An 11,251-nucleotide genomic window follows, 5' to 3' on the forward strand; every position below is an offset into this window, starting at 1 on the left:
CAAAGAAAAGATATACTTTTTGTTAAGGAAATGAGAAAAAATAGAAAATACCAATAAATTTAGTATTTTTGCCAATTATTCAATTCGAATGTACAAAAATAATTAAGTTTCATCTCATTTGAAACATAATAGAAGTAAAAAACTAAAAATTCATTTATAATATAGGAAACCCGCGGGTACCCGTTTTACCCGCGAGTATCTAGAAATGCCCACTAAGTACCTCACAAGGTACCAATACGGGTACGGACGAGTATGGATAATGCTCTCCTATTTTGAAACGGGTAGCGGGTAGCTACTAGTCGTACCCGCCCGTGCACGTTGCCATCCGTATCTCTTGTTAATAACTACTATAACCTTATGCACATTACTTCATTTCCTTTCATTTTTTATATTAATATATCATTAATCTTTTAGGCATTATCTTATTTATATCTTAACTCCCTATCGACTTTATATATTGCATTTCTTATATTTAAATCATTTTTTCTTAAATAGTATAACATGAAGATAAACATTTTATATCAGAAAAAATAAGAATAGAAACTCATCGACTCGCTAGTATATACAAAACTAAAATAATAATTAATAATTACCAGAATGATTATTAGACGCACACTTGGAAAATATGCATAAACTTTGTATATATTATGCAATTACCAAAAAATCATTTTTCTTATTTTATTAATCTTCTTAAATCTTGAATATTTATTGAATTTTTATGTTTAAATTCGTTTAAGATAAAATAGTTGAAGTATTTGAAAAAATGCATAAAAGAAAGGGTATTTTTATAAACTTTCCGAAAAAACCAAAAACTGATCGAAACGACGGTGGCATTGGATATGCGAGGCATGTTTTATTGTCTTTGGCAGAGTCAACTACTGCATCATTTTTGTTTGATCCTTTCCGCGGCATCGTAATGAAGCGAACTCAACGATTCAAACGAGTCGCTGAACCCAGTTCTCCGGTTTCACCAACCGAACCGGACCGCAACAATCCGGTTCATAAAACCCGGCGTTTTAAACCGAAGCCTGAGAATGAAAATAAACCCCATCATCCCATTTCAGATTCTTTGCCAAAATCAGAATCAAACATAAAAATGGAAACTTTGTCACGCGATTTCTTCCAAATTGATGCGCTGGACTTAGCCCCTCGTCTGTTGGGAAAGTTTCTTCGTAGGGACGACGTCGTTCTTCGAATTACTGAGGCACGTTAATGTTCCATTCCTCCCTTTACCTTGGTTCTCTATTATAATACTAGAGGGTCAAGTTTTTGTTTTTATTGCCTGTATTAGAATTGGTTTTATACAACAACTGTAACCAACAAGTAGTTGTTGGTTTAGTGGTGTAAGCCCACTACATACTAAGACCAAAAGTTCAAGAGTTCGATTATTCTGAACATGTTGCTCCCTCCGAAAACCATTAGTTCCTTATCTACAATGGATACCCTTGGTTATATTAGAAATACAACTGAAACAACTTTGGCATAGGGTGGGGTCTGGTACTTTGATCAAACCATGTCATAAGGGTTGTTTGAAAGAATTTATAATTTGACCTCGTGGGAATTATTTATGAAAATAGTTTACTGTAGACTCTTCTTAGCTTGTTTGGGTAAAATGCATAATTAAAGGTCATATAAGTTTCTTTAAGCTTATGCCATAAGCTTTTATGGAAAGCTTGTTGAGTTAAGCTGAAAGGAACTTAAGTTCGTAAGTTATGTTAAAAGTATTTCCAATCATCTTTTTAAATGTGTATAATATCTATATTCATACTTCTCAAAAAATGTGTTCTAAATTAGTCCCTAAGAAATGAAAATTCTCAAATTGACCCTATAAGTCTGGAACCTTAGTCGAATTAATCCGTATTGGGAGTTGTTATATTTCATATTTTCACGGATCAGAGGTTTCATATATATTTTCAGGGCACATTTTTTTCTCCAAGACGAATTTGGATATTTATTCTAACATTTAGCACTAGTTTGCATTTTTGTGATTTAACAAGGAATAAATATCAGACAGGTTGAAGCGTATAGACCAAAAGATTCAGCTTGTCATGGTCGGTTTGGCGTTACTCCACGGACTGCCCCTGTCGTAAGATGCTTCCTTTATTTTCTTTTTTTTTGTTGACATGCACTTATTCATGTTCGGTATATAACCTTTATTGAAGTGTTGAAGTAAATGATTTTGTTGTGTCTTGTTTGTTCCTATTTTGTAGTTTGGACCAGGTGGGCATGCATATGTTTATCTTTGCTATGGTCTCCACATGATGCTAAATGTTGTTGCCGACAAGGAAGGAGCTGGAGCTGCTGTTTTAATACGTTCTTGTGCTCCTATTAGTGGTAATCCTCAATAGTACAGCTCTTACGTAATACATAATATGCTATAAAGCAAGGTTTTAAATTGTAGTCCACAACTGGGAATGTAACCACAATATTACGGCTTTGAAAGTCACCCTAACTTCATTTTGGTATTATGGTTTTGATAAAAACAAAACTTGACCCTCTTTTGACATTACTATGATTTTGAAAGTCGCACAAAAACATTATAAACCCGTAACTTCAACCATTATTTAAAGCCATGCTATAAAGTAGAAACTCTTCTGTTGCTCCGTTTCGCTGTCAATCCATCTATCATGGCATGCTTGCCTTCTCTTAAACACTTCACATGCTTGTGGGCTTGTCTCTAAAAGGAAGTAACACTCCTTTGCATATTTTAATCAAGAAACCACAAACTTGATAAATCAGATATCCTCTAGAGTCCTTTAGAATTGAGATGCTCTGTGTTATTGGTTCAATTTATAGATTGATAGTAGATCTTCGAGGCCATGCTAGTGACTTCTTGAAATGATTACATCATTCACATTTCTCTTTGAAAGGAAAAGAAAAGCTCAGAGTGATGATACCATACGTAAATACGTAATGGTTGTGTTGTCTTCAAAACAAGAAATCATCACAAGCCTACATAAATGGGCCTTGAAAAAAGTTGCATCTGAGCGCAGAGTGTGCGAGTAATTTTTGTACAAATTTTACTCTTTTGACAATTTCGCAGGATTGGATGTCATACAACAGCGTCGAGGTCAGAAAACTGATAAGCCTGTACTTCTTACTGGTCCTGGGAAGGTTAGTTTCTTTCTCTCGCCCCATCTAATCTATTTGATATGCTTTTGAGGAAAATAACACATTCAATGTTTTTCACTACCTCTTGAATTATGAAAGTTATCTAAGTTTCAGTGATTTACAACCAATTAGCTTATGTAGGAAGTTATTTTGTTCATAAAATACAAACTAGCTGCAAACATCGACTTTTTGTAGAAATTTTCCAGAAAGAATATGAATAAAATATTTTTTTCGTCTGGTCTTCTACAAAGCTTGCATAATTTGTAAAATTGTAATTTACGTATGCATCGAAGTCTGGTGTAACATTATTCACTATGATCGTAATGATACTGAGGTTCTTGCTTCAGACTGAAACAAAGAGAGAACTGGATAGGAGGAAAACAAATTCAATCATTTGGTTTTTTTCCTCCTTTTGACCATATTCTATACTTTTACTTAATAACTTAACTGAAGATATTGGTGAAGATGGCCATTTTCTTCTACATGTACCCTTGCCTATTTAAAATATCACTTTAATCCTCAAAATTGATCAATCTATGTGTTCTTCCAAATCTCAGGTTGGTCAAGCATTGGGTCTTTCAACGGAATGGTCCAACCATCCTCTTTATACCCCTGGTAAGCTTAAAATTCTAGCCTCCTAAATGAAAATCTACAAATGGGTAGAAATTATTCCTGAGTTTCATTATGTCTACAACAAATTTGAACATTGATATTGTATTTTTATACTTTCACACCCTTGTTTATTTATTTTTACTCTCATCACATCATTTCAATGTTACAAAGCATATGGTGTTCAGCTCCCTGGTGTAAACAACTTAATTTAACCTTAGTTCCATTAGGTGGGGTCGGCTACATAAATTGAACAATGTCATAACGCTCTATGATAAATCATTGATAAAACATCGATCTCTAAATCTTTCCTAATCGTTTCACATATTGTTTTTCTAACTGGAAATGGGTATGTGATTCAGGTGGTTTGGAACTCTTAGATGGTCCAGAGCCAGAAAGCATATTGGTTGGTCCAAGGGTTGGTATCCAATACGCTTTGCCGGAGCATGTCAATGCATTGTGGAGATTCGCCATAGCAGGTACCCCTTGGATAAGTGCTCCAAGAAACACTCTCAAGCCACCCGAATAGTAATGTAAGTAGTTTGAAGAAGAATAGTCGTTTGATCATAACGAACCTATTATGTAAATTTCCAATGCACATTAAATCGGAGAAGATTAGGACCATAGTCTAACTCCATTGAACTTTTTAAAGGCACATGAGTGTACAGTTGTTTTGTTATTGCATTAATGTTGTTGCTTGCTTCTTAGGTTCCAGGTGGTTTTTAGTTTTATGTTTCGAAATATTTAAGAAGCAAAATTAGTTTGAAGTTATAAAATTTCACTTTTGTGGATTCCAATTTTAAAAAAATCGTCACTTGTCACTAACCTTATAATTATCAGGCACCGCCATTGCTGCCATGCCCACTCTAGTATTGCCATCATTGTGCTATCAAACGTACCCCACCCACTGTTATTTCAGTGCTTAGCTCCACCGTTGATGTGGCTCGAGCAGATTTGTTATAGGTTTTGCACTTTTATTTGTTGAGTGGTGGGGGTAGTCGTGGTGGTCATGGTAGTGATGGTAATGATAGTCAAGTGATGGGGCCATGGTTGTGATGTTTCGGGATACTCTCTGATACTCTTAAAATATTTCCCGATACCTTATAGACATCTAAAATATCACACAATAGCATTTTAAAAGAGAGAAAATCATAACACAATCAATTCAGTAGAAAAGAGAAACATAATATGTCATCTACCAAGTAGACGTAGACGTGTAGCAAGAGAAATAAAACAAAACATGCGTATTGCATAGAGAATGAATAGGAAATGTATATGCATAATGTTGATCATCGATTAGATGAGATTGATCAACTTATAACAATATGAATTACATTTTCTATTTAGTGATATTTACAAAATATGTTCCATATTTGGAAATTTATAACAATAATTATATGTTTAGCATTTATGTACCTATTTTATATGATTATCTCAAACATATCATATCCTATATTTTTAAGAAAATGTGTATCAATACATCGGATATGTATCGTATCAGATAAGGTGTAAGCCTCTTCATGCAATGAACAACAGTCCCCTAGTCTAGCTACTGTTATCATGCCTAGCTACATGCATTCAAGAGGTGCGTTTTATTCATTCTTTCTTCTACACTCCTTTGAGTGGCATGCTTTATACACTGAAATTGTATACTTATCTAGTATTTTATCCCACTATATGGCTGACCAACTAACAGTGGATTTGGACCGAGAGAACTGATCAATAAGATCCGGTCATAAAAGAGACTATCTATCATACATTGAATAACATCTAGATTTAATTAAATTTAATTAAATTTAAATTGTTTTCTGTAGAAGCAAAAAGTCTAGCATCGTGGATCAATCAAGCAATAACCTCAAGCTCCTCCTTGGGTTGCATTATTGGTGGAGATAAATGAGACAAAATCTACTCGTTAGTTCATAAATTCTCCAAAAATAGTTATGTGTGGTTGTTAGGCTTTTGATTTTGATATTTGATTCGTAAGTTGTTATACATAAGGCATTCATATTGAATGTAACAGGAAAAAAACAGTATTACATAAAAATAACACCTAAGTTTTGCTCTAAATCCAATGTTACATGCATTTTCTGTCCTTCCCATTGACATGAATCAAGTAAGTGAAGTAACCCCGTTTATACCTTGGCTTCAAAATACTTTAATATTGAAATCTAGCACCAAAATTAGGAGGAAAACAATTGTTCATATATGATCGCGACTCATGAGTAGCGATGTATCCATTAAGGATACATTGTATAATTAGCCATACGTAGTATTTTTCATAAAAAGGTACAATTAACTACACATTGATATGTTTTTATACATTTGGCCCATCTTTAATACACTTTGGATTCATCCTCTTGCCACTCGGAAAATGAAAGGGAAAAAAATATAGAGGGGATATCAGTATTGATTGCTATCACAATCATGTTTACATAATTGTGGAATAATGTCATGATTGTGATCAATGCAACACTAATTGTAATCACCATGTCATTGTGAAGACTCCAAAAACTAATATTATGGTTTCGATTGCAATCATGGAGTACAGTTTAAAACTCGTAGCTAATTGAGAAGCAACAAGTAGAGCCTCCATTGAAGTCGATGCAATATGGATAATAGTTGGCCTTTGCAAAGGAAGGCAGGTTATTGTTAATATGAACATGGCAGGCACCATTTTGTTATATCCCATCACCATTTTGGGCTTTTTTGGCCATTGATCTCAGCACTCAGCACTCAGCACTCAGCAGCACCATTAAAAGCACCAACAGTGGAGATAACTTAACCTTACCCATCAAAGTGAATGTGTATAATTTTATGCTATAACTTCACTCAGTGGTTTGATTGTACTAAAAAGGAAATGTTATTATTTTGTATTACTTGCCCTATACTCCTGCTCTTTCAGAAATTCTACAAAATAACTTCAATGAATCCTACCCTTCTCATGATACTTACTCCCCAACATCTGAAGTTGCATGGAAATCCAACATTTTCAGCCAGATCGAACATATTTTCTTAAACACTCGACAATTGTAGTAAACTTGGATATGTTATAAATCTCTAAAATAAACGAAAGTTCTTTCTTTTTTAGGCATCTCTTCGCTTGGAAATACAACATTTTCAGCAAAACCGACATTACAATTCTAGTAAAACGTAGACATCTTTAAAATAAAGAAAAATCTTTCTTTTTGGGCATCTCTTTGTTTTTTTTCTGCTGTTTTTCTCTTATCATTTCTTTGCACTTTTCTGTTCTCTCTCCCTCAGTATAGTATTCATTTATCAAAATAAGAGGAAAATTCTTCCTAAAGCCACAACAGCAACCAAGTTTATACTAGGCAATTCTCCAAGCTGAAATACCACTACTGTGTTAACTAAGCATGGGCCATAGCAATATTACTCCAAGATCCACATGAACTTCTATCATTCATGTCTAGCTACCATGAAAAAAATCACAACATAAAGCTCCACACTGAATATAGATGGTAAAAGAATCAAGATGCCCCTTCATTGCCTTACACATGAATAAAGTATAGCAAGCATCTCGATACTTGATTCACCTGTGGCTTTATTTTTTACTGCCACAAGGCAAATATTCAAGCACTCTGCATAGTGAGAAGAAATAGTAAACCAGAATAAATGCAACAAGCTACCAGAAACTATATTTTCAGAAACCAATTTTCATTCAACCAATGAAAATACGAGAATACAAATGGACAATCTCTGAAAAGCACAGATTGCAAAAGTTGCTGAAAACGCTAATTAAATCATCAGATATTCGGATACTTACATGTACATCAATCACATCATGCACCCAATCAGACTATTAGTACCTTCACATCCACCACAAACTAACTCGTAAACAACAAAAAATGAGTATCTGCTACAGAGAAAATGAGGGTCAGATTCTCCATAGAAAACATATATGTGTGTGTCTGTGTGTAAAAGCGAAGATATCCATCGTACCTATAGTCAATTAATGGCCCAAGGAAGTTGGTCAGGACAGAAGTTGACACCAATAGAATTGTTCTACTGAAACACTCAACTGTGGTTAGCTAGTTGCAAAGCTTTGTTAATGCTTTATCTTCTTGTACAAACCATGCTTCAACCTGACCTTCAGCTTTGTTCACAGATTTCCTTCTATGCTAGTTAGGAGACACACGTCGATAAAATTCATTGAAGTCAAGACGGAAAAAGAGAAACTTCAGATCAACATGCTGCTGCACAGGCAACTGTGAAATGAATTCCTCTTCCAGTGACGAATACTCCTTAGCAATTGCATCCAGATCTTGTCCCATACTTCGAAGAAATTCACCAGCTCGTTGTGTAAGGGCTTTCCTCCCATCGGCAATCCAGGATCCTTGGTCCACAGACTTATCAACCAGTTGCTTACGTGATTTACTCTGATTTCGGGAGGATACGGAAGATTCTGAGATTCTGAAAATAAAACCATGTGTGTGATCAAATGTAAAGCAAGTCAATATAAGCTCTTTGTGGGTGGGGAAGTGGAGGAAGGTGCAGGAATGAAAGAGATAGAATAAGATCAATATACCTTGTTTGCAACTCGTGAATACCTTCATATAACCGATCTGCATTGCTCCGAAAACGTAATATAAGATCAAATATTACGAGTAGTGACTTGTATAGGGACTGGGAAAGCTCTCCAAGGAGAGATTTCTCTACAATGGAATGCAAATATTTCTCATGAGCTGCGAGAAGGTCATCAAGATCTTTTGCTACGTCTATCTCACTTAAAAAGTTTGACCATGATACCTCCAAGACTTCAAACATTATATAATATTGCAAGTTTGAAATGAAGTGATTAATTTCAACCCAAAGAACCTGACAGCGCCTCAATGTTGAAACTAACTGCATCTTTACCGCATGTTGCAATCTGGTAAAGGAATTAGAGGTAATACAGTTTGGTTTCATGGTCTTCCAGGCACCAATAAGCGCATGTTCAACTCTTCGAAGCTTCCATAGAAAATTAAAAATTCTTAAATACCTTGTCATCACAGACTCTGTGAATACAGTATCTAGAGGAACTCTTGCATCATATTCCAGTGAAAATACATCCCAGCCCCTATCCCCGCTTTCATGTGGCATCATTTTGACCCGGAGCCTATCCAAAATGTCATGATCGTCATACTGAGCATTAGATGCCCGGATCGCAGTTTCCAGCAATCCAGAAAGTTTGAAAGAGCTTATAGTGTTAGCTGGCTCGGATAGCTCAGGCCCAACAATATCCATTAGATACTGCACAAAATCACCTTGTCCAAGCAATAAATACCGCTTAATTGCAAGACAGTGTTCTTTGAATTTGTACCTCTTGTAAATTACATCCAACAGATGCTTATCAATTCTTTTCGCAGCTTCATCAACCAATGACTCAAGGGTATCAGTTTCACCATACCTGAAACCACCTCTTCTTGCTGTGGCCCCTATATCCGTGGCAATCTCTGCTGCGGCATCACTCCAACCGCGATCCTCACAACAAACACGGAGGAAATTTATGGACTTCCCAGTCCTTAAAATCCGCTGAGCAAGCGAAGGCGAAATGAACGAAGGAAGCATCGCATCATGGAGCCTGTAACCTTCTCTCCAAAGGGATTCAACTTTTACCGGCTGACCCACAATGAAAAACTCAGCAAAAATATCCTCCAACTCCCCTTCCAAAACCCACCTCTTCACCATTTCAAACAACGGAGAACACACTCGCTGCAGCAATCTTCTCATGAACTCATGAACAAGCGGATCACCATGTTGGGCATGCAAATGAATAGCACCAGCCATCGCCCCACCCCTCAAAACCCTACATTTCTCAACCAAATCAGCCATCAACCTCATTTTCACCATAGGCTCCGCCAACCAAACAGACAATCTCCTCAGCGAAAGATAATTCCCCGAACTTGCTGATTCAGATACTAACGGAATTGGATTTGAAGACTGCGCCTCCAGCACAGCCAACAACTTATAGTACTCAGTAAGCTCATCCTGCAATGCAGAACAAAATGCCTGCCCGACAGTTCCCACATCTTCGGCCGAAAACCTATCCATACTCCGCGATATAAACCCCGTAACTTTCTTAAACAACCACCCCAACTCACAAAGCTTGTGAACCATAGTCCTAGTTGCTCTAGGTACCTTAACAAAATCCGATAACACATAACCAACATTATCATTCTCAAATTTCACATAACTCCCATCAACACCTTGACAAGCATAAATCACATCCCTAACTAAAACCTCTTCAGACACCTCATTCTCCTCCTTAACTAAATTAACAAACTCCCTAAACGCAATTTCGCGTCTATTCTCAGAATCTTTTGCAACCAACAAAATCCCATTATTCCAACCCTTTTCCACGCCACGCGAAACCCTAGAACCTGAACCCTTACCTAATTGAGCATCTGACAGACCCAAATTGGGCAACAGAACTGAAGTGTCAAGATTCTTAGTGTTTTTTCGATCTTCGGATATGATTTTAAGTAAATACACGACTGCCCACTTGTTATTAACGCTTCCGGGACCAGTCTTCGAAGCGAATTTGGTGTAAAGATCGGCGAAAGAGAGGGCGTCTGATGACCTGCCTTGAGTGGCGAGGCGGCGTTTGACGGAGTCTGCGATGGCGGCGGCGTCGGGTGAGACGGAGGGAGTGAGGCGGCTGGAGAGGATGCGGTGAGCGTAGCGGAGAGAAGATTGGAAGTGTGAGGAGTTAGGGTTTGGGGAATCAATGGTGTTGTTGTTGTTTTGAGAAATTAAGCGGAGGATAAGTTCTTTGACTAGATCTGGTAGCTTTTGATGGTCTTCTTCATCATCCATTGTTGTTGAGTGAAGAAGAATGGGGAGGAAAAAATAAAATGGCTTTTGAAGAAGGGGAAAATTTTAGCTTTTGCTTTTTATTCTCTTTCTGTTGTTGTTTTGAGTTTGGATGGAGTGAGTAAATGTGTTAAGTGCTTTTTTTGATTTTAGGTAGGCGCCGAAATGAAATGGAATGAGGGCTTTTAATTTCAAAAGGCCTTTACGTTACTTAATTTGAGTCTCCACCGTTCTTCTAAAAAAGGAAAAAATATAGAGGTTAAATTTTTTATATTCTGGAATATTATTCACAATTAATTTATATTGTTTTTGTAAGTTAATGATAAGTAATATATGAATATTGAATGATTTATTGATAGTATTAAATCACGTACACTATTGCTATATACATGTTAAAACAAAAATATATATGCACATAATATATTTATATATTGTTAGTCTATGATTCATCATTTATTTTCAATATCATTATTTAAAAAATACAAATGAATGGTAAATGATAAATAAATGAGTTTAAAATATGTGTATGTTAATGTGAATTTTTTAAATTGTGAGCATATCATTCATTATTGGTTTGTATTACTTTTGTTAAGAGTCAATGTGACTAACATATGAATGGTGAATGATTTATTGACAGTGTACAAAACATTTATATTGTCAACATATATTTATTAAATCCAAAATAGATTGTGTATAAAATTTTATAATGAGGATAAAT

General features: G+C 35.8%; 2 protein-coding genes across 4 annotated transcripts; one reads left to right on the plus strand and one right to left on the minus strand.

Annotated features, from left to right (window-relative positions):
• Positions 764-4,496, plus strand: LOC109329361 (DNA-3-methyladenine glycosylase). Its single transcript, XM_019563029.1, has 6 exons — positions 764-1,204; positions 2,015-2,086; positions 2,211-2,334; positions 3,044-3,114; positions 3,669-3,726; positions 4,083-4,496. The coding sequence occupies exons 1-6, from the start codon at positions 764-766 to the stop codon at positions 4,247-4,249; spliced, it is 933 nt and encodes a 310-aa protein (XP_019418574.1). The 3' UTR covers positions 4,250-4,496.
• LOC109329997 (gamma-tubulin complex component 3) lies at positions 7,365-10,700 on the minus strand. 3 transcript variants are annotated; one of them, XR_002105606.1, is made up of 3 exons: positions 8,267-10,700; positions 7,681-8,151; positions 7,365-7,594 (listed from the first exon to the last, which is right to left on the minus strand). XR_002105606.1 is itself a non-coding variant. In XM_019563937.1 (2 exons), exons 1-2 carry the CDS (start codon positions 10,534-10,536, stop codon positions 7,860-7,862), a joined length of 2,562 nt encoding a protein of 853 aa, XP_019419482.1. In that variant the 5' UTR covers positions 10,537-10,700; the 3' UTR covers positions 7,365-7,859. The 3 variants fall into 3 exon arrangements, 1 of the variants encoding a protein (XP_019419482.1); XR_002105607.1 differs by having other exon boundaries at positions 7,365-7,597; XM_019563937.1 differs by having other exon boundaries at positions 7,365-8,151.

The sequence above is a fragment of the Lupinus angustifolius genome, chromosome LG16 (assembly GCF_001865875.1).
Source record: "Lupinus angustifolius cultivar Tanjil chromosome LG16, LupAngTanjil_v1.0, whole genome shotgun sequence".
Taxonomy (NCBI): domain Eukaryota; kingdom Viridiplantae; phylum Streptophyta; class Magnoliopsida; order Fabales; family Fabaceae; genus Lupinus; species Lupinus angustifolius.

Bases quoted from the DNA above. Each gene is read 5' to 3' on its own strand.
- LOC109329361 (XM_019563029.1), top strand. From the start codon at position 764: ATGCATAAAAGAAAGGGTATTTTTATAAACTTTCCGAAAAAACCAAAA. The intron at 1,205-2,014 runs GCACGTTAATGT...AATATCAGACAG, and splicing joins TCGTTCTTCGAATTACTGAG to GTTGAAGCGTATAGACCAAA. The intron at 3,115-3,668 runs GTTAGTTTCTTT...TCCAAATCTCAG, and splicing joins TTCTTACTGGTCCTGGGAAG to GTTGGTCAAGCATTGGGTCT.
- LOC109329997 (XM_019563937.1), bottom strand. From the start codon at position 10,536: ATGGATGATGAAGAAGACCATCAAAAGCTACCAGATCTAGTCAAAGAA. The intron at 8,152-8,266 runs GTATATTGATCT...TTTTATTTTCAG, and splicing joins ATTCACGAGTTGCAAACAAG to AATCTCAGAATCTTCCGTAT.